The 23,972-nt window shown below is 40.5% G+C and overlaps 1 protein-coding gene across 4 annotated transcripts in view; it reads right to left on the bottom strand.

Moving 5' to 3' along the window:
* Nucleotides 1-22,556, bottom strand: part of LOC121317331 (lysocardiolipin acyltransferase 1-like) — a 52,408-nt gene extending 29,852 nt beyond the window's left edge. The window contains exons 1-3 of one of the 4 annotated variants that reach the window (XM_041253150.1): nt 22,272-22,556; nt 2,076-2,246; nt 392-590 (exon numbers count right to left, since the gene is read on the bottom strand). In XM_041253150.1, the coding sequence (XP_041109084.1) occupies nt 392-590; nt 2,076-2,240 (364 nt within the window). In that variant the 5' untranslated portion in view covers nt 2,241-2,246; nt 22,272-22,556. Of the gene's footprint in view, nt 1-391; nt 591-2,075; nt 2,247-2,768; nt 3,082-14,510; nt 14,655-14,689; nt 14,715-22,271 lie in introns of those variants that run through there. The other 3 variants (XM_041253149.1, XM_041253151.1, XM_041253152.1) reach the window with 3 other exon arrangements.
* Nucleotides 22,557-23,972: the final 1,416 nt, after the last annotated feature.

The raw sequence follows: 23,972 nt of genomic DNA, 5'->3' as shown, positions 1-23,972 counted from the left end.
AGGATAATCTGGATTTAGTCTATCAAAACACAGAAAACAATTCAACCAGCCACTATTGCTGTTACCAAAATGCAGCCGTGCATAATAATATCAGTGTCGGAAACCCTCTCAATCGAAATCTTGCATGCGTACAGATGGATGATATTTATTTTAACTTTAGTCAAACTGGAAACATCTATGGATAGTGGTTTAGAGATAGTATAAGATACGTTAAAAAAATCAATTCAAGATCATTATTTTCACTTTCATTTTTATTCTGGCAATTCTGAATCGCCCTGCGTACCCCCTAAGATCAGAAGTACCCCAAGGTACCCCCGGTTGAAAACCCCAGCTCTCTATATATTCCACAAGGGATAGCTGAATGGAGTGAATGCAGTGGGGGTGTACTGACCGAATCCAGGGACTGCCTTGAGCGTGGCCTTGAGGCAGATTTTCTCCAGCCGCAGGTAGCTGTAGCGCAGGAGGCAGTTCCACAGGAACATCCAATCGAGGCGCGTGCGGTGGTTCATGATGATCACACTGCGCTCACCAGGGATGAAGCCATCGCCCGTGATCACCACCTTCGCACCAAACACCATCTCCAAGAGAGCCTGCCATGACAGGAGAGAGGGAGAGAGTCAGGGAGGGAATACACTGCACACATCATACAGAGAGAGGGAGAGTCAGGGAGGGAATACACTGCACACATCATAGAGAGGGAGAGAGAGAGAGGGAGAGCCAGGGAGAGAATACACTGTACACATCATAGAGAGGGAGAGAGAGAGAGGGAGAGCCAGGGAGAGAATACACTGTACACATCATAGAGAGAGAGGGAGAGAGAGGGAGAGTCAGGGAGGGAATACACTGTACACATCATAGAGAGAGAGGGAGTCAGGGAGATAATACACTGCATACATCATACAGAGACAGGGAAAGAGAGGGAGAATCAGGGAGGGAATACACTGTACACATCATATAGAGCGAGGAAGACAGTCAGGGAGGGAATACACTGCACACATCATACAGAGAGAGGGAGAGAGAGAGTGAGTCAGGGAGGGGCAATACACTGCACACATCAAACAGAGAGGGAGTCAGGGAGGTAATACACTGCACACATCATACAGAGAGAGGAAGAGAGACAAAGAGAGTCAGGGAGGGGTAATACACTACACATCATACAGAGTGAGGGAGTCAGGGAGGGAATACACTGCACACATCATACAGAGAGAGGGAGGGAGTCAGGGAGGGGATACACTGTACACATCATACAGAGAGAGAGAGTCAGGGAGGGGATATACTGCACACATCATACAGAGAGAGGGAGGGAGAGGCAATACACTGTACATATCATACAGAGAGAGGAAGTCAGGGAGGGAATACACTGCACACATCATACAGAGAGAGGGAGAGAGTCAGGGAGAGGCAATACACTGCACACATCATACAGAGAGAGGGAGAGAGTCAGGGAGGGAATACACTGTAGACATCATACAGAGAGGGAGAGTCTGGGAGGGGATACACTGTAAACATCATACAGAGAGAGGGAGAGAGTCAGGGAGGGGCAATGCACTGCACACATTCACACCATTTTCAAGAGAGCCTGGGAAAACACAGCAAAGAGGGAAGAGGAAGTTGTTTTGGGGGGGTTACACTGCATAAATCACACCATACACAACCCCCAACACAGCAAGGACAGACGAAAGGGGATTAGTAAAAAGAAAGAGGTAGTAGAAATCTGCAGCCTCCTCATTCAAAGTATGGAGTAGAGGCCTTTCAATGGGGGGGTGGGGGGGGTAAACGGCACTCATCAAACACCATACTAGAGGGTCTGCCAGAGGGGAGATGAGAGAGAGAGAGGGAGGGAAATGCGCACACCTACACCATAGACCATCTCTAGAAGACTGTATGAGTGTAAGTGGGATCTAGTGTCAGTGAGGTTGAATTTCTGCACGTGGTAGTGTGTCACTGTATCTGCTTGTCTGAGTCTGTTTGTGTGTGTATGTCTGTGTATTTGACAGATAATGACTTTGCCTTTGTGTGTCTGCCTGCCTGTTCCTAGTCTTTGTGAGAGTGGATCAGCGGGGAGGGACGCTCACCACGGGGAGAGTAAGCCAGATGGCCACGATGCGGTCGGTCAGCCAGCGGTACCAGGCAGGAGAGATCAGCATGAGAGGCAGGAAGGGGGCGAGCATGAATACACTGCCGAAGAAACTACCCAGGAACAGGGTGGTCAGGAAGTAGATCCCCCTCAGCGATGCCATGGCAACCTGCGGGAGGAGAGAGAGCGAGTGTGAGGGAGGCCTTAGAAGGCCATGCCCCCAAAGTTTAGATCTAGTGCCCCCCACCCAATAAGATCCCAGATTGAGATAAAAATCTAATGACAAATCATTCATAAAAGAAAACACAAAAATCAAACTATAATATGCGTTATTTCTGGTAAATGTCCAAGGTTGAGTACTAGTAGGAACCCTCATTAGCAACCCCCTTTGTAGGGTCCCCTTTTCTCTCAGTATGTGACATTTTTAATCTGCACATTTCAAGAGCAGAGTCATATTGCGGCATAAATTATTTGACTTCGGTGACTGGGAAAAGGTATTACAGGGGGGGGGGAGGGGGGGCCCCGTAGTGACACTCTACCACCAGGCATTGCTGATTTTCAACCTCACTTCAAGTATGCACTATTAAAGCAAGAGAAGTCTATTCCATAGCTATACAATATAATTCAATTCTAATTGACTCCTCATGCCAAGGCATTAGGTACTTTGAATATAAACTGAAAAAGCACCCACAGATAAGTCTTCAATCTAGATGTGAAAGATTGGATTGTGCTGGGTTTTCTTCCCGGCTGGAGTTAGTCCATTTTCTTTTCTAGGGTGGGGCATTACTATGCAGCTGCAGCCCTTTACCTGGAACTCATTGTCCCCTGTGAAAATGCACCCTAGTAACAGCATTCAAATATTCTAATCCTTAATCAATCAGACTCCCAGCAGAACAGTCAATATTCTGAGATCGAAGCCCTACGAACAATCCAACAAAAAAATAAAAACAATGTAAAATGTTCATACACACACGTTGTAAATCTACGATTACACTGTTGCTCCAACCTGCTAGTTATTCTGTTAACATTCAGTTGGGAAAAAGTGTATTAGGAATACACAGTAGAAGTTAATGCAAAAAGAACAGCAAAATGAATATACATTGTAGTTTTGATTCAATATCGATTATGTGTTAAACAAGTCCAAACAAATATTGCACAGTTCACAGGATATCAGCACCACTGTCATAGATGAGAGGAGGACTAGCATAAACACAACTAGTGGTGAACCAAATGATCCTTGTGAACCTGGTCAGATGAACCAGTATAAGACAGAAAAGAACCTCAAGGGGCACAAGACTGGAGTTAAATGGCCAACAGCTTCAAAAAACAGCATGGAACAAGTAAACACGGATCTCTGTTTTGCCTTGGAAAGGTTTGGTGGCACAGTCGAAAAGAAGCTGGATAGATTTGGAGATACCATCTATGCATATGGAAGCGAGCGGTTTGGAGTTGAAAAAAGAAAGGAGAAAGTACAAACTATTCCTGTAAAGTCTAGACAGCAGCAGGCGACTGAGCGCTTAGTTAGAGAAAGGAAGCAGCTGAGGAAGCAATGGAGGAGAGCAGAACAATGTCAGAAAGAGGCACTCAATCTATTACAAAGGGCCATAAAAGATAAGCTTGCAACATTGCGCAGAGCTGAGCACTTATGGCAACGCTGTAAAAAGAAGGAGCGTGTTATAAAGACCCATTCAAATTTGCAAAGAAGCTATTCACCAGGTGACAAAAATGGCGCACTAAAAGCAACTAAGGCTGAGCTGGAGATATCTCGAGGAAACACACACACTCAAAAAGGTAGGAGCCTATGTCGATTCCTTTAGACATCTCACCTATCAATCCACCAGAATACCAAGTGGACGACTGCACATCTAAAGAAGTAGAGCAAGCTGTGAAAAAGGCAAGGGCCTCATCATCTCTAGGGCCTAATGGAGTTCCGTACAGAGTGTACAAGAGTGCCCCTGGTGTTCTACGAATCCTGTGGAAATTGATGACAGTACTGCAGCTGGAAGCATTAATCAGTTAATACATCAGGAAATAATTAAGAGTTCTACGCTGCCTCAGCAGTGGGACTATATAGTAAAGGGATACTGCAGCTGCCAGTATCAGCTCTAACTGAGGAGTTTAAGTGCACCAAGGTTCAATTGGAAATGCCACTGGTAGAGTCACACGACAAATGTGTGAGGGAGGCAGCACCTGTGAAAACTGGAAAAAAAGTGGGCAGCAAAGGAAGATGTGGAAGATGCATGTGATATCATGGGACAAGAACAGCATGGAGGTTCAGCTCCTCCTACATGGCACAAAGCAGCCCCAGGTCAACGGAGGAAGCTGGTTGTCAATGAGGTTCAAAAGCAGGAGAAGAGGATGAGGTGCGTAAAGGCAGTTTCCCAGACCTAGCAGGGAAAATGGATGAGATAGGAGAGTGTGGAACAATGCAAGATCAGCTGGCGAGATCCATGGACAATGGAACAAAGCAGGATCAGTTTCCTCATCAGGTCAACATATGATGTTCTCCCATCACCACAGAACCTTAATTTATAGGTAGGAGAGGATCCATGGTGTATTTGGTGTTTATTCGCAGCTACATTAAGACACATTTTGACAGGATGCAAGGTGGGTCTTAGCCAATCACAGTTTACTTTGCATCATGACCAGGTGCTGCAATGTTTGGCCTTAGCATTGGAAGACAAGTGCAGCATGACCAACAGGTTGCCGCCAATGCCAGCAATATGTGACACACAAAAAACATTCCTCCATCCAGAGGAGCAACCTCCAAGAAAAGTTATTAAAACCAAAACTCATCTAGGACAACTGGAAGCTGCTAGAGAGTGCAAAATACTGACAGATGTTGGATGTTGGACAGCAGCTTATTTTCCGACCTGAGATTGCCACCACTAACCTTCGACCTGATATCGTCTTGTGATCTGTACCAGCACACCTTGTTCACCTGCTAGAGTTAACAGTGCCATGGGAGGATGCTGTGGAATAGGCGTACGAAAGGAAGAAACTTCGGTACGCTCATCTAGCTGCTGAAGCAGAACAGCGAGGATGGAGAGTCCAGGTTTACCCAGTGGAGGTGGGTTGTCGAGGATTTGTGGCACACAACCTGGTTTCTCAGAGACATCGGATTCAATGGTCAAGAGTTGCGACTCCTAGTGAAGAACTTACCTGAAGCAGCAGAGAGGAGAAGCAACTGGCTCAGGTTGAGACAAAAAGATTCTTATTGGGGACCTCATGCACAGTAGAAATAAAAAAAAGTTGGAAGGTAAGTAATCTGGGCTCAGCTGAGTGGGGGGCGGCGGGGTGGTGATGTTGGGATGCCAGAATCATGGTCAAGCCCTCTTAAGGTGTCAAGGGCAAGTCGATGAAACACCAAAGATGGAAGGTTCCTATGATGGTTGTCATGCTGATGTGCTAGGGAGGCCGCATTACACTTCAGCCATCAACACCAGGCAGAAGGATATCTACATCATCAGATGGAAGGAAATGCAGATGTCTCACATTAGTTTAGTTTTTTTAGTTAAAAATGTTTCCAAGCTTCAAGTTAATTTAATTGAAACATGGTCCATCCGATGTATTGCCCAGAATACTGTGGCTTTGTAATAATTTTCCTTAAAGGAAAGCAAACGTTGGGCATTGAGAAATACTACTGTAAATCAAATATAAAAACAATGTTTCGACAAGCAGTCTTTTTCAATGTCTATAAATGATGAAATTGTAATAAGTGGAATATGTAGATATTAGCCTTGTACAGGTGTGATTGGTGTTAGATTCAGGAAAAGATCAAACTGAACAGGTAAGGAGTTAAATATGTGCAAAGAATAAGCACACACACATTCCTCTTAATAGGGCCATTACGAGATCCTCAAGTCCACACTACAGTGATATTGTTACTGAATTACTAGTTTTCTTTTAGTATTTCTTAATTTACCACTATTGAGTGTTTAATAGTTACAGTACATCGACATTCCTGAATTAATGTACAATAAAAGCACTCCGCTCTCAGCTCACCCTGACTCTTTTAGACAAAAATAAATGGGACAAAAAACAGACAGTTCACCGTGTACAATAAAGGGTGAAGCTCTGGTCTCCTGCCTCCCTCCCTCCATCTCTCCCTGCCTCCTTTTCTCCCCCTCCCTGTCTTCATCCTCTGCTGTCCCCTGATCCCTTTCAGCTGTCCCCCTGGCACGAGCCCAGCCCGGACCGGACTCATAGTCACAGTTCACGTCCGCACGTCTCCATAGCAGGAACAGAAAAAATTCCACAGTTTCCCAGTTACAGCAAAGTGCTAACTGCTAAAAATATAAGTTTCGGCTTTCACCAGTTTTTTATAGCATTCTTGGCAACTATAAGGAATGAAAAAAAGAAGAGAAAAATGAGATTCACTAGAGAGAGAACATGTGGTACTGTAAAAACAACATTTAAAAAAAGTGTAATTGTCCAGAAAGGTTGTACTGAGGTAGTATGAAACTTATCTCCTTATTAGGTATCATTCTGTGCAGTGCTATACACAGCAATCAGGGCCTGGTGTGGAGCGCAGAGCACCTCCAGACCAACAGGGTTACTGTCACTTTACTACGCGTAACGTGTAATGGCACAAACAGGCACATAGGCTTATATATTTGGGTACATGCTGTTTTCGGTTACAATGCAATTCATCTTTTAGTTACATACACAGTATAAGCCCATGTGCTTGTCTCCAAATACAAGCACGTCCTGATTGAAGATGAGTGTAAGTGCAAGGTGTGGGGGCCGCGAGGTCTATAAACCTGTGTTACTTTACATCTGCATGGTAAGCTGTGTTAGTGAAATTGATAATTAAAGCCTTGTAGGTGGATTGCTAATATATTTTCTTTTCTGTTCTTTGTATAATCTTATAAATAAGCTCAACGCCACAAAACACTAATTTGTGTGGTTATACAGTACCATTTACAGGGGCTGGTAAAAAAAACATTCCAAACATCAACCGCAACACTGTCAATAGGGCGCAAATATGAGTCAATAAAATATGAGTCAATTGATTTTTTTATTCCTACGCAAAATTAAAAATTGCTGTTTTTTATTTCTACATGAAATGAAAAAGAATGAAATCACATCTTAATCACAAGGTGAGGCACCTGCAATGTTGACACACCAACTTTCTTTGCAAGAGCAGCTTGAGAAACCACAAGAGACTCCAGCTCCTTCAAGTGTTCCATGTGGTTTACACAAGTCGCAGCATAATCACATACTCACTGCACTGCGTTACGTGACCTGTCTTACTCTGAAAAGCGATCTCCGTTCATCTTTTGAAAATACAGTATCCCAATTAAACGACATAAATAGCTCCCATTTATATCCCATTTAAGCAGAAATCCTGATTATCAGTATCCCGTTTAGGCGGCGCTGACTGTATTATTGGTGTTTTATCTTTATTAATGTGTTTTCATCCCCTGCAGCGTACACTGCTTCCCCAATACAACAAAGTTCCCCACGGCACATATAAAGTTACACTCTTCCCGCTTTCAGCGCTGTACTGTGCAACCCTGCCATGCAACAGAACTGCAGAAATGCAAACTGCATTGTAACACTGCTACACAGCAGAATTACCTTCATCTGATTTCCAGGTATAAAGAAGCTCACTCAGTCTGCCTCCATCCTATGATACCGCACCACAGTTCTCCGCACGCTGTTGTAAACCATCCATCACCGAAAACAGGATACATCTTGACAGTGCCAAGAGAGCTCTGTCCTGATAATATACACAGGTACTGCAGGAACGGAAACAGCAGCAGAAAATAATATCCAGAGACCTAGACGAGACAAGACCGTGAGCCAGCCCAGCTCTTACTGCACTTCGCACTTAATCCCCTATTGTAGGTCCTGTACTGTATGTCTAGTTGCCCCTTCCAGCATCAATAGTAATAGTCATTAAAAACGACAAATGAGAAATCTACCAATCACCGTTAAGGATTGGTCAAAATACCAGCACGTCTTATCCTGTGTGCAGCCACACAGGACCATGGAACACACAGAATGGTTCTGTACTGTAGCTAAAAACGACACCACTTTTTTTAGAATGAATAGAAGTTCTTGAGCACAATCTTCATTTTTGTTAATAAGTCGTGTGCCTCTTATAAAAACATTTCATCTCACAGTTTGAGCAGTACACTCTACACTCTACTGTACTTGTACAGCACTGTTAACTTCTTGGCTAGATAATAAACAGTGAAGGTAAAAGTATATGGGGCTCCACTCAAATATGGTGTTATTTTATATCTTGGGGATTTATTTTTTTAGTGTTTATTTATTTATTTATTTTTAAAATTTAGTAGTCGCCAATTGATTTTACCCAGTTTTTCTCCCAATTTGAAATATCCAATTGGATTTTAGGCTCAGCTCACCGCTACCACCCCTGCGTTGACTCAGGAGCGGCGAAGACGAACACACGCTGTCATCCGAAATGTGTGCCACAAGCCGACCGCTTCTTTTCACTCTGCAGGCCCGCCATGCAGACCACCAAGAGCTGCAGCGTCGGAGGACAATGCAGCTCTGGGCAGCTTACAGGCAAGCCCACAGGTGCCCGGCCAGTCTACAGGGGTCGCTGGTGCGCCGCAAGCTGAGGACACCCTGGCCGACCCTGGCATACAAAGAAAAGAACACCATACCTACTGTCAAGCATGGAGGTGGTAATATCCATCCTGGGCTGTTTTTCCTCTAACAGCACAGGAAATCTTGTTCCAATACATGGTAAAATGGATTCCATAGCACACTAAAAGATACTGGCCAATCATCTGAAACCTTCCGCTACAAAACTTGGTTTAAAGTGCAACTAGACGTTCCAACACAACAACGATCCAAAGCACACATCAAAATCTACTTTAGAATGGTTAAAGATTAATAAAATCAAGGTTCGGGAAGTCAAAGCCCGATCTAAATCGAATGAGAATCTTTGGTATTAGTTGAAGAAGGCTGTGCACAACAGAAGTCCTTGGAATTTCAATGACTGTAACAATGGACTGGATTTTTTGCTCTGGACTCCAAATTGAATGAAGTTAAGATTAAGATTACACCTGAAATTAGAATGTATACCAAGAAAATGAACTTCAGCTGCTGGTTTCACCAACCCAGAGATGCCAATACTTGAGACTGAACAAAACAGACCTGCCAAGCAAAATTATGTAAATATTTTTCAGGAAATTATATATAATCATCATCATCAGCAGCCTTTTTCAATCCACTTCTCCCCAAGATTCTTCCACAAAAGCCTGTCTGTTGTGTCTCTCATCCATGTTGCTCTGGGGTGTTTCCTAATTTCATCTTGCCATCTTCCTGGAGGTCTTCTCTTGGTTTATATCTCTTGGGATCCAGTCTAGTATCTCCTTGGTCCAGCGATGGTCTGTACTTCTTGCTACATGTCCAGCCCACTACCATTTCAGTTTTTTCACTCTTATAATAACATTGCATACTTTTGTTTGTGCTCTTATTCATTTCTTTCTTTTTCTGTCTCCTCTTGTTATTCCCAGCATGCATCTTTCCATACTCCATTGAGTCATTTGTAATTTTTGAGTCATTTTTGCATTGAGGGTCCAGGTCTCGCATCCATAAGTTAGCACTGGCAGCATGCATTGGTCGAAGACTTTCCTCTTGAGGCATAAGGGTAGTTCCCCTTTCAGAAACATGCTTAATCTTCCAAAGGCACTCCACACCATTATTGCTCTTTTCTTGATTTTGCACATTTGGTTCTCCGTTGCCGACACTACCTGTCCTAAGTATACATAGCTACTGACTTATTTAATCTTGATCCCACTGACTTCAATTGCCTGTGGAGTGGTACATTTATTGAACATGACCTAAGTCTTTTTTCATTTTCAAACCAACTTTGATGCTAGCCTCGTGTAGCTCTTGTACTCTTGTTTGTAATTCTTCTGGGCACGTTGTAAATACGAGGACGTCATCAGCAAATCTTAGGTGATTCAAGTACGCTCCATTGATCTTCAGCCCCTTATTTTCTCAATCCAGTGTTTTGAAAATGTCTTCTAGGGTGGCTGTGAAGAGCTTTGGGGAAACTATCTCCTTGATGAACTCCTTTTTTAATCTTGATTTTGTCTCTGTTTTTATGGAATCTTACTGTGGATGTTGCATTCTTGTACGTATATGGTGCTGATCAAGTTCTCTGAATGTTTTCTCAGTGCCTTTTTTTCAGAGAGCTTAATACAGATCTTGTGTAAACAGAGTCAAAGGCTTTTATATAGTCGATGAATCCCAAGCAAAGTGGTAGTTCGTACTCGTTGCTGGTTTGAATCACTTGCCGTACAACTTGAAGATGATCCATTGTGCTAAATCCACTCCTGAATCCTGCTTGCTCATGCCCATGTGATCTCTGTAAACAATGAATCCAACACCTCCTGTTCGTCCATTTGTAGTGCCTCAGTAGAAGTGTCCACTCTTGAGTTCTAGTAGTCCTTTCTCTTTTCACTGTACTTCGCTTAGGCCTAAGATGTCCAAGTTCTTCTTCCAACTCTTGAAGTCTTGCTTCACCTGAAAGAGATCTGCAGCGTCAGTGTTTTGTGGCAGCCTAAAATCATAACATGGTAATTCTTAGCACCCTCTACCTTCATGCCTAAACGGCTGCTGCCTTGGTTGGAGGCAATCCATCTTCTGGGGAATGAGGGCCATGTTTTTGTCTGTGCTTCCATCATGGGGTGGTTGGTCATAACTCTCCACTTTAGCCGAATATGTTACTCAATCTTTCACAGCATGGTTGAACCTGCCAGAGTCAGGGGACCCTGGTGTAGTTCGTCTTGAGAACCCGTTGTCACCCTCCTGCCACTTTGAGGCAGTGGAAGTTGGACTTTAGGAGGGATATATATATATATATATATATATATATATATATATATATATATATATATATATATATATATATATATGGGTTAGATATAAAACAATGAATTACATTTTTGTTGGCGGAATTGTACTTTAACACGGAATAAAAAGGTCCTTTTTTTTTGTTTTGTTTTTTGAAAAAAAATCAAAAATACAAACCTCACCAAATGTCACAAATGTGTTAATAGCTTAAAAAAACGTAAGACTAAAACAATTTTTAAATATAACAAACTTCAAGAACATCAGAATAGCCCCGGGGGACTGACTAAAAGTATTCATCACCAAATACTAATACTAAGATTACTAAATACTAAGATTTTTAAATTCTGAAGTTACAGCATGGTAAACTTTATAAGGAGGTAGGAGTCAGTATCGCCACATTACAAAACAATGTAAAAAAACAACAAAAAAAACAACAAAATTATAAGAGCAGCAGAAGTCTGGACCATTCAGAATTACTGCAAAAACCATAAAGATGAAGCCTTACTGTAGCAATGAATAAAAACAAAATTGTTATGAAGTGTCTTTCGTGTGACCCCTCTTTGCACTCAAAGAGCCATGAAAACAAAGTCCTCAAGAACAGAGAAATCATCCATCACTATTAAACAAACACTCATTAGTGCTAAATTTATACTAAAATAAATGTAATAACAATGTTTCTGTATTATGGTTTGAAATGACGCAGCTGGCTCAGTATTGTGAAGGCAGCCGAATGTTGCATTAAAAAAAAAAAAAAAGTAGTAGAATTAATCCAATAATTCAGTGACTCTTTCTGAACTTACTTTCATGAGCTTTTACACACACACACAACTTAAATATGTACTGGACAAATTCGAACAAACACTGCTAGGAAAAAATGACCATGTTTATATAACAAAATTTAACAGTGACTGTATTAAAAAGGTAATGGAAGGGCGGGGTTTTCAACCTGGGGGTACGCATACCCCTGGGTGTCTTTTAATGGTCATAGCGGGTATGCAGGGTGACTCAGAAATGAAAGTAAAAGAAAATAATGATCTTGATTTTTTTTTTTTTTTTTTTTTTAAACAGTATTGTACATTATCGCTAAACCACTATGCATAAATATTTAATTTCTGTGTAATACAATTTGGCTGTTTTTGTTTTTATTTGGGGTGGTTACATTTTAGTAACAGTAACAGCGATTGGTTGAATTTATTTTGTGTTTGGTATTGTGTACATCGAGATTATCCTGTGTATCGTTTCTCACGTCAAAATTGACACATTTCTTACTTGCAAAAGAAAAACGAAGGAAGAAAACCTAAGAGTCTGCACAAAGTAAGCCTTGTAAAGTTAGAATGAGTCCCTTTGGATCATTTTTATGTTGGCTTTAATAAAACGTTTATCATTGTTACCAATTGTTGTATTTTTTCTTGAGGTTAATGTTTTTAAATGGCTCATATAATTATGCAGAGATGGGAAGTAAATGGTAACATGGCAAACACTGACTGCACACTATTTCAGATTTATAATAACTTTGCTGAATAGAAAGCAAATACATGTGTTTCGAAAGAGATTCCCAAATACTTGATTTTGTACATCCAATAACTTGTAATTAAAAGTTTTAAGAATTACTGTTTGGTATTCTGTCCTAAACCAGGAGTTTGTCAGTCCCAAACTGTATATATTGTGGGGTGTTTAAAAGAACCGCTGTTGGGTTATACCCAGGAAAGGGACGGACACACTGGATTTCAGATGTAGAATTCAGACAGCAGAAACCAACAAACAGGACATCCACTCTGGCTCTATAGACTGCAGGAAAGACCCACTGAATAACACAATAATTAACAATAACTGAACAGACAATAGACATTTTCCTTAAAACCCTACAGTCCCAGCATCCTTTGCGCCTCTACATACAAATTAGCTACTGACCACTCAAGCAACCAACAGGTAAAGCAGAGAGCATCACCATCTGTGCTCATTATACTATTAAAAAAAAACATAGAGAAAAATGTATTTGTTAAGATTATTCTTCTTTTTATTGCAAATGTGGTTCCATTCAGTAGAGATAAAATTGCAAAAGATGTACTTGACCTAAAACCTCCAGACAGACGGGGTAGTTTAAAAAAAAAAGGTTGAAAACCACTGTGCAAAGGAAACCAATGCAAAAATTGGGTCTGAAATCAATAACAAATATTCTACTGTAGAGAAGAGTGTGCCTCTCCTTTCTTATGAGGTACCAGGTTTATTTTACCAGCAAGAGATATTTTGCAGTTTCTTTTTGTAATGATGTCATTTCATGCAGTATGGTGGACAAGAGGACAGCGAAGTGAAGCTGATAAAATTGTGCAAAATGATGTACTTAATTAGAAGAGGCACACAACACTCTACGTATTCTTATAATTTACAAAAACAAAGATTGCACTATTGAACAAACACGTTTTGTAGGTGTCCCATCCACTGGGTAACATCTGTACGCAGGATAAGCTGTGCTGGGATTCTGACACATACATTTTGGTGACTGGTTGATTTCTCATGCAATCCTTGTTAATCCTTGCTGTTCCTCTACTTCCCTAGGTTTCCCTGGCCTCCGCTACTATGTGGAGACACCACCACACACGGGAGTCTTACTGCAGGCATGAAAATAAGACTCCTACTGCAGAGTATAACAGTTTAACCCATTTCAGGTTTTAATGTATGCTTGATTGACCTCAGTGTATGCAGTACTGTAGACCATCCCACTCCCTCCCAGACAGTTCAGGAGAGGACGGGGCTGTGATGTCATTAGCTCCTCACAACCTGGGGATTTTCTAAGACAAAGAAGAGTCTTAGTGGCCCTTATTAGCAGAAACCTCTAGGGACCCTTTCTGCAGAAACGATGACACTTATCGGACCAGTCTACAGGGTAATTCACCAGGAGTGGAAAGGAGCTTTACGCATTGCTAGTATTGACCTCACTAGCCTATCATTTCTAGCATTACACAAGGCATGGGCCGAAGGAGGCTGGTCTCCCAGGTTAGAGAAAACAAACACAGCACAGTAAAGCTTGCTGTTTATAGCTACCTGCTCAGAACCAAGCCACAGACTATTACAAATATCGTTCTTTTTCTCAGTTCCACATTTAAATTTTGTGTTGGACATGTAAAATTTAGAGCTACATGCCCAACTGCGCGTGTTAAGATTTTGGGAATTTTCTACCCCTGCACTTATTTTTTCCTTTTATGTTCATTTCACATTTTAAAGTGTTTTTTTCATATACAACATTCAAATACAGTGGTTTACAATGCATCAAGAGACTGAAACTACTGAAACCTAGTATTTTTTTGTTTTGTAAAAGGTTTGCAGATGATTTGCAAAATGTTTTACAGTGATTCATTCAACCCAAGTCTGTCCTGTGTAGGCTAAACCCAACATAAAAGTCAAAGGCCATACACAAACCAATTATTTGGAAAAAAGTTCCAAATAAGCTGTTAAGAAACATCTGTTTGAATTTGTGTGGATTGTCCAGAGTCTAAGAAAAGAAGCAATCAAACACAAATTCAAGCAGCTGTTTCTTCACTTGTTTCACTGGGAATGGTAAACTAGCCCCATCAACACCAATGACCCTTACCTGATTGTCGGCATCTGATTTGTGTATAGAGGTCAATCCGAATACTCAAGTAATCAGTTTGTGAAGCATTAAACACAGAATTCCTACAGTACCTGAATAACTGTGAATCAGAGTAATAGTCGTGTACAGTATTATTACTTTACCTTCGAGCTGTTTATCAAGTAAAGAGCCTTTTGTACCTGATTTATGATGCAACAGCAGCTTGCCACATGTCCTGTAACACGCACTGCCCAGTACATGTAAATAGTTTATCTAGTGTTGCAAAACTATCATAGTCGCAGCAGCTGCCACACGCTGTTAAGGGGTGTAGCGAGTGCTTTCGTATGTGACACACAGGGAGTTTATCACAATTTCCAGGAGTTTGAAGCATGTGAAACTGATACAAGGTGTTAAATTAGTTTTAAGGTATGTGGCTCTTACACGGTAGCAAGGTACACCAATCTCATTGTGGCTCATAGGGTAGATGGGGGAAGCTTGTGGGAGGGAAGTGTTGTTGTCCTGTCCCCCGTTTTTGAAAAAAGGGATTAAAATGGTGCATTCGGGCACAATTCTGGAAGATTTTAGCATGTGCTAGACTAGCAGTGGTCTGCCTGCAGTCTGACAAAGTACTCCATTAGTGCAATAAAGGAGTTTTATTTCAGTATTGCTCACAGCAAGGCAAGATCAACAAGAAGAAAAATTTACTTTTTGGAGCATCAAGGCCCCTGCAATGTAAATGTGGGTGGAATTGGTGAACATATTTTTAATTGTGTACAGTCGTAATATGGGAAAAAGCGTGCTGCAGCTCTCATGCTCAGCATTAGTCAAGTCCTGATCTGATGAGCATGTACTGTAACACAGACAGCTCTTATGATTAAATGTTTATTTTTCAGCAACAAGTTTAAATTGCAGCGTGTTTGTTCTGCTAGTTTTGATATTAAATGTGCCACCTAACCACATTGTCATGTATTTTAGATTGTCATGAACACAATCTGAGTAAATTTAGTGAATTACAGTTTATTTTACTGCAGTACATTTCATTTTTAAATCTCTAAATATCTGTTTTTTTTTTATCAGCAGTACACAAATTACAGTACTTCTATGTGTCCTGTTTTCAGCTCTCTGGTCAGTTTGAGAAACAAACATAGTTTTCCCTGCAAAAGCTGACCCTGCTTTAGTACAAAACTTACGCTACATTACTGTTTTTTTACTATGGTTACGTCTTAAATCACCATGCTTGATTCTTTGGCTGAAGACTCCTGACAGTAAACAATGTTGTGGCTGCTGTAAAAAAAATCTATTTGTGGGACTCCAATTGGAGTTTGCAAAAAAACAGCTTGGTGGGGTAACCTTTTCACTTCCTCTTTTGTTTAATTATTGAGTTGATTGCTGCATTACAGTCATTCATTAAAATTATTTTCTTTATGTTAAGTTTTCAGGGCATTTTGTTAATGCAGGTTTGCAACACACAAATCTTAAGTGTATTTTTATTTTAGTTTTTCACTGTTCTTGTTCTAAATTTCTTGAATGCAACTGTTCATTTTAAGCAATGCTTTACACAACAGTATTGTGACACAAATACAGTGATTCTTGGTGGTAAATCTCCCTCCCGTCCTGTGAGGGCGCTGTGTAAAGGGAACAGAGTACCCTGGACTCAGACGGCCAGACAATTCATTCCAGGATTGGCCATCTTAGAAAGGGGGCATTGCCACAATACTACAAGTCATTGACCCAAAATGGTAACCGATGTGTCAATTGCGGATTGGAGGAAAAGCGATTGCACTCAATACCAAATGGGACGTGACTACTGGTATAAAAGGGGATGTGGCTTAGCAATCTGTTCCTTCATTTGGTTAAGGCTTTGAACCTGGAAGGACCTGTATTACACTGTATTGTGAGTGTTTTGTTTGTTTTGTCTAATTGTTACTTGTTATTTTTAGATGGCTAACACGTTCCGGAGCTGTCGCCAGAGGCCAGTACTTACCCGGAACATCACTGCACTGGAGCACGATAAATTGTATTTACAGCACGAGCACTAGTGCACTCACTGAGGACTGGTGACCATGTATGTGTTTTGTGTATGTTTTTTGAATACCGCGTACATTGTTTGGGACTGCCCCGTGAATTAAACATACAGAGTAGTACAAATTGTTGTGTACTGCCGGTATCATTATTATTTCTGTTGGTCAGTTTCGACCCCTGGATTGTAAATAAACAATCATCACTTCATCAGAACTGTGTTGTTTGTCTTTGGAGCACTGCATCACCTCTACACCTCCACACTGCAACCCACTTTGCCATGAGTACTCATACACGTTTGGTCACCATCACAACTGTTACATGAAACTCCAATTATCATATTCTGCTGGCATTAGAAACATACAGCACCTCTCTGCACTTAAGCATTTGTATATCAGCTGACAAGTGTTCAGCTGATATCCCATCATGCCTTTCTTCTTAAAGGTGTACAGCCTGTACACATGAACCCCTAATATCTCTGACAAGCACCTGGGTACATGTTTTTACTATATCACAACAAAAGGAATATGCTTTTTTCTTTTTTGAATATCTATAGCTATTATGTACTTTATTTGCCTTACAGAACGATAATACAACAAAAAATGGACTGAATGAAAACACCTGAAAATAACCTTAATATTTTTTAATTAAGTAGCCAGCACAAATATCATATTAGGCGGCTTATTTTGAAAACCCTGCTGATAGACAGGTTGTGGAAGATGATGTTGTGAAACCCAAGGACTAGCCTATACTTGGCACTCCTGTTTGTGAGGAAGGTCTGTCAGACCTATTTCTGTTCAAACGCAACAGAAGCCAACATGTTGAGCCATACCGGCTTCATGAATTCTGTCCGATGCTGATAAAGACAGATGACTGGGCTGGTATTCTGTGCCAGGTTTTCCACAATGCTTGGGTATGATTGAGATCAAAGTACCTCAAACTTGAGGTGGGGTTTTTTTTCAATTGAGGACCCCCAACTGAAAACAGGGAAAGATAAATCACAAAAAAGAAAAACTGCACTGCAGTTAAAGTAATGATTTGATGGATACTGACTGAAAGTATCACAAGAGTGAAGGACCACTTTCTGTACATTAAATAGACGTTGTTTTACAAAGTTTTCTGAATGTCTTGATTTCCTTGGACACCAGTATAAGAACCACTGGCCTAGTTCACCTGTATGAGAATATCCTCTGAGAACATCAGATGGAAAGTGTCATTTTAGCCTATCACCAAGCTGTTGTGTGGCTGCGAATGAATACGACTGTTTGGAGCTGGGCGCAGGAGCGCACCACACCCTCTTCTTCCTCGATGATACTGTACGACACATGAGGCTGAAGAGAAGAAAGCCTGATGCTTCTGGGAATAGATGAGTGGGGTGGAGTGTGTACTGCAACTCTTTCTGCATTAGAAAAAAGAGTTTACACAGCATAACAATGGAGTACTGACTATAGAACAAATATTATATCAAAAAGCAAGCAGAATGAATTACTTTAATGTGATTATTTCATACACGGAAATACTCCAAGCAGTTCTTTCTTGGTATTAACAGTAACCCACTAATAAACTGCAGAATAATCTGCTGTGATCAGGTCATGCTCCCCCAGCTTTTCATTTCACTCTCCTGCAGTATCAATTCACAGCTCTGTCCTCGTTTCCCCAGTCCAATGAGAGCACCTTTCTACAGCGTCCTTGAAATCAAAGTGCTTATTGAATACTCAGTGTTGATCCCGACGCCTTGTTTATAGGTTGTCCAAGTTTATAGCTAGCGATTATAAATCAAAATACACATTAGAGTGCATTCTTGTTGTTAACAATCACTTTGAAATATGATGTTATACTTCAGTCATAACATCAGTGACTTTTTAAAATTCAGAAGTTTAAAGCATTGCAAAATATCTCTCACAGCAACTAAGTTCAAATGGTACAGCGGAGTGTAAACATTAATCTGTCGTCCCTTGCAACACTTTGCCTTTAGTGGTTTACGGTTACACTCTGCTGTACCATCTGAACTTGTGTAAGAGCTCTGTTGAGACCACAGGGGTGATTTAAACATTACAAAAGGCACTAGGGTATGACGACTAAAAGAACAAAGTCATACACAAAATTGATCTAAACTAGAAGGATAACACAAGATGACTGTGATATGTCATACTCCTACCAAGTGGCTCTTTATTCACATCACAGAAACATCACCAAAATTTGCAAAACTCTAGCCTTGTGCATGACTCTCTGAGTAAGAGTAGCACTGCAGTCAAGGCTAGCAGCGGGAATACTGTAGCAGTGGCAGGAAGCAGGAGATTGCAGTTCAAAGTGCTTGGTACCACACTTTTATTAACAAACAAAGAAAAAAAAGGTTTAAACAGACATAAATCGCACCCAAACAATTACTAGCGCAATGCAGCTCCTATTTTATAGCCTGTGGCCAGGTGTAATTGATCATCAATTAACCCATATTCCACACATTTTTACCTTGGTGGGGATTCTAACCACAGCCTGCCATATTTAGAACTTTTTGAAAAGCATACAATATTTACAAATTACACATGCCGGGCCTGTGCCCTGCCACACTGCAAGATAAAAAAAAAAAGTTGTGGAACTAACAAAACATTTATATATGACACTGACGAATCATCTCCCACTGCTCAAAGAAAGTTACCTGCAGTACTTGTGTCTGGCAACCCTCACCACGTGCAACATGTCACCTACGGTAAGCACAGCACTGCCATCAAAAAGACTGTCAGGGAATATCTCTGGCGGAGCTGCCCTGAAATAAAACAGCTCAATGGAAAACACAGGGCAAAGTGGGAAGGGAGAAGCTGCAATTCAGCAGAGCCCTGCAGTCAGCACTGCAGGAGACGTGACAGTCAATCCTTGACCCTGGGTCAAAGTCACCACCATAACACTTTATGCTACTATACAAAACATTGTAATGTTGTATAACTGTACAGTTCTCATGTCAGTGACCAGTAATCTGAACTTGTTTTTTTGAGGAGTCATGCTCTGCAGCGAGAGCCTGTCACTGTGCTCACCGAGTTTTACCCTATAGTGATCTCAGGACAATAGTTCTCCCGACAAACTTTCACAGAGACACCACCATTGTCTCTCTCCATCCTCCTGTACAGTTCCAGAGAGGAGAGCAGTGGTATCAACAGCTCCCTGCCCTGCCCTCTATGATTCGAGTGCATTTAATGATTGGCAGAATCTCCATAGATTAACACTCGAACCGCCGAGATTTCGGACTACATACAACTGCTGCATCCTCAAAATGTGTGGCTCCATTTTAAAATGGCTTCTATATGAAAATGAAAAACAAACAATCAATATTTTTATTTATGAACATCATATATAACATTTTCGGAGCAGAAACACCGTATTTACGTTGAAAATTTACATTGAAAATTAAACATTTTTCTTATTTTTTTTCAAAAACAGCACATATACATAAACATGAAAAACTGTAATAAAAAAAACTTTACGCAATAAACTTCTGTGTAAACAAGTGTAGAAAGCTGTATGCACATATAAAATTATAAAACATAAATAACTAGTTATAAAAATAGCATAAAACAAAAATATAACATAACTTATGCAACGTGAAAGAACTTTGAGCGAAACAGAGTTCAAAGGCTCTGTTTGTCTCTTCATAGTTCTATTACAGCTTTCTAAGTACAATCTATGCAGAAAACACGCTTTTCCACTGTACCAGTGCATCTGCCACAGACTGCCTTTTCACAACGGGCGCAGACATCAAAAGTTCTGTTTTTATTGCATTTAGCAACCTGGCATTGTCTTTTATTCCGTGTGTCAGCGGGCTGAAGGTTGAGGGGCATTTGCCAGCCAGCTTTCGTGTCTCTTATAAAAATGTTTCTGCCGCAGCTCCAGGGCTAGCTGCAAAATGAAGTCCCTCCGAGTGATTGTGTTGCCGGTGCACTCCTTGTACAACACCTAAGCGCTGATGGCTGCCAGGTCCAAAATATTATAAAAGACAGCCACAGACCACCAGCGAGTACCACCTTTGACAGAATACAGCCGTGCCATTTGATCCAATATATCCATAACATACTTTGTTGCACTGTAAAATGCACCAGTCTGGCTTTTGTTTAGCATCAGTCCCGACTGTCACTGATTTATGCAGAGAGCATAGAATAAGCATGTTTTTTTTTGTTTTTTTTTTTTTTTTTACACCTGTACACGGGTGGCACAGTCGTTCTGCTTGACAAGTGTAGTGAGTGCAGGGGGGCTCGCATAGCTTGAGCTGTTGGTGGTAACTCTATTCAGAAGACAGGCAGTTGATAAAAAAGTAGAGTAGCTATATCATACTGTATTGTGATTCAATGTGTGTATATTTTGTGACAACTGCTAATAAAATAAATAATAATAATAATAACAATAATAATAATAATAATAATAATAATAATATATGATTGTAGAATGACTTTCATTAGTGTTTCAGCACTCGACAGGAGTATATAATATGTTCTTTCACAATGACTTTAACTTTATTACAAAGGCCAGACTAAATTGTCGGCTATATTGTATTGATTTCAATATGTCGCATAAACTGCGGGTCTGGCGATTGAAGAAGCAAGTGCTTAGAACGTATTCATTTTTATGATTCTAATTAAGCAAATTATTAGTTCAATTAAGGGTCTAGTTAAGTAATTGAGAGCTCGGTTGGAACGAAAACCAGCAGTCACAGGGGGTCCCCAGGACCGAGTTTGAGAAGCCCTGATGTAATCTAAGGCCATCTCTGAACATCCTTAGTGCCAACCAAAAAGGTTAGTTTAGATCAGTGGTGTAGGTGTTCCTGCAAGTTTTTATTCCAACTGCACCCTAAAGTACTTTATCGGACCTTATAAGAAGCTTAATTGGTCCAATTAACCAATTTAGGGTATGGTTAAAATAAAAACCTAGGAAGGACACCAGCCCTCCATGGCCTGAGTTGTGCACCACTGGTTTATATTATGTTCACAGCTGCAAGCACATAGTAAAAAAGAATCACGCAATGCATATGATGGGGACAGTAAAGTGTATAAATCTTACATTTACCACCAATTAAAAAATACGGTTGACACCCAAGAATACTGAAAATGAATTATAATAAATATATTATTACACAGTGTATTTTATTGTGTAATGTTTTTTGCAACAAATAAAATTTTAAAAAGTACAAATTGAACAAGGCCATTGATTCAGCTCTTCAGTGCTAGTCGGGTTCCTAGAATCTGATTGATCTCAAAATCACAAAACGTTACTACAAGTAGTATTCTGTAGGTACGATCTACTTTTTTTTTTTTGGTCTAAATTTTACGACACCCATCTGTTCTTTAAACATATTGCCAAAAAAATAAAAACAAAAACAGGAAGGAAACTCTTTGAAACGACTCGTGTTTCATATTAAGTTTTAATATTATAAGTACTATCAAACAGCAAATGCATGAGGTACATGTCATTAGCGAGCTGCTTGGAGGAGTAGCCGGATTTCACAATCCAGTTTAGAGCTAACTCTTCAATGACTTGCACGTTTTCGGTTTATACATTCCTAGCAATAATAAACTGGAGAGTCAGCCAAATTGCTATTTACCGACTATCTGCAGCGTGATAAATTAAGACGAGACCCGTAACACACACAAAAGCAGTGACGTAAGAGAAACAGAAACGTAAAACAATACAGTATACTGACAAACTGACTAACGTCCACGCAAATATGTTATTAGCATCGTTATTACAATTGAAAAAAATGAAGTGTTTATTTTTTCTCACCTGCGTGAAAAAAAGCTCTCTCCCGATCAACAGTCAGCCACTGGCAGCACCAACAACGAAAGTTAAAACACGGAGGGGGAATGGAATAACACAACAAAATAAAATCAAAACAAAAACACGTAACAAATAAAACCCCCCGCCCCCCGGGTCTGACAGCTAACACATTTTCCCGGAGTTTTAGTTTGACAGAAACCTACATTACACTAAGTAAACATGGATTAACTAGTGTGAGCTTCCCAGCAGTAGCTACCATCTTTGACAGCTCTCAACTTTCAACTTTAACCCGCTTGGCGCTTTGGCAGCGGCGTCAGGGATGTCTTTGTCTATGCCGAGCAATGAATGAAAAAGGTGAAGTTGTTACCATGCAGCTGTCTGTGTGTGTGTGTGTGTCTATATATATATATATTAGATGGGTTTTAGTGAGTTACAGAAAAATAATTTAATCTAGGGTTTTTGTGACGTCATAAATTACAAGCCCAAAGGTCGAGTGGTTTATAAACTGTCAGAAGAGATACCCGAGATGGAATTGTTTTCCTGTAACTTAATTCACTGAAGAGGCCCATCTATTAATTTTTATAATACATGCATACCCATGTGATGCTAACACATAAAAGTAGACGAAGTCCAGCAGTAGAGTTCGTTTTTTTTTTTTTTTTTTTTTTTTTTAAACGTAGTGTTTCAGTGCTGTACAGACTTTCTTTGTCGTTAGCCGTTTCTCTGAGATACGAATGTAACAGCTTTACAGTCTGTAATTACTTTAAGAAATGAAGGTCAATCTTTAAGACAAATTGCAAGAACTTTGTAAGTGTCTGTAACTGCTGTGGCCACGACCATCAAACGATTTGAAGAAACTGGCACTCATGAGGACAGAACAAGGTCAGGCAGGCCAAGGGTGACCTCAGAATCGGAGAACAAGTTAATTCGAGTCACAAGTCTGCGAAACCGGCGATTAACTGCCCCTGAAATACAAGCTCAGCTAAATGCTACTAGAAGTACAGATGTTTCAACATCAAATGTTCAGAGGAGATTGCATGAAGCTGGCCTAACTGGAAGAATTGCTGCAAAGAAACCATTGTTAAGAGTGCAGAATAAGAGGTTTTGCTGGTTACAGAGTTGGTGATCTTTACCAAGTCCATTGCAAGCTCAACCAGCATAGCTATCATAGCATACTTCAGAGGCATGCCATTCCATCAGGATTACGGCTACTTGAGCAGTCCTTCATTCTTCAGCAAGATAATGACCCAAAACACACCTCAAAAGTTGTGCAAGAACTATCTAGCGAAGAAGGAAAGTGAAGGACAACTCAATCTAATGACCTGGTCTGCCCAGTCTCCAGACCTCAATCCCATAGAACTTGTATGGGACGAACTGGACAGAAGAGTCAAAGCAAAGCTACCCACAAGTGCCCTACATCTCTGGGAATTGCTGCAGAAGAGCTGGGAAGACATGTTGGGTGATTTCCTGCTGAAACTTGTTAACCAAATGCATCGTGTTTGTGAGGCTGTTATTAAGGCAAAGGGTGACTATTTTGAGGAATCCAAGATTTAGAGACACTTTTCAATTTTCTTGAACATTGCTTTGATACTCCTTATGCTTTGTATATTGTAACATGTGTTTTCATTTTTAAGTATTTACAGAAACGTATACGACGTAAAACATTGTCAATTATGAAAAAAACCTAGTTTCCAGCAAGTGTACTCA

The sequence above is a fragment of the Polyodon spathula genome, chromosome 6 (assembly GCF_017654505.1).
Source record: "Polyodon spathula isolate WHYD16114869_AA chromosome 6, ASM1765450v1, whole genome shotgun sequence".
Taxonomy (NCBI): domain Eukaryota; kingdom Metazoa; phylum Chordata; class Actinopteri; order Acipenseriformes; family Polyodontidae; genus Polyodon; species Polyodon spathula.
Note: the sequence above shows the minus strand (reverse complement) of the source record. Positions and strands in the feature narration are given on the sequence as shown.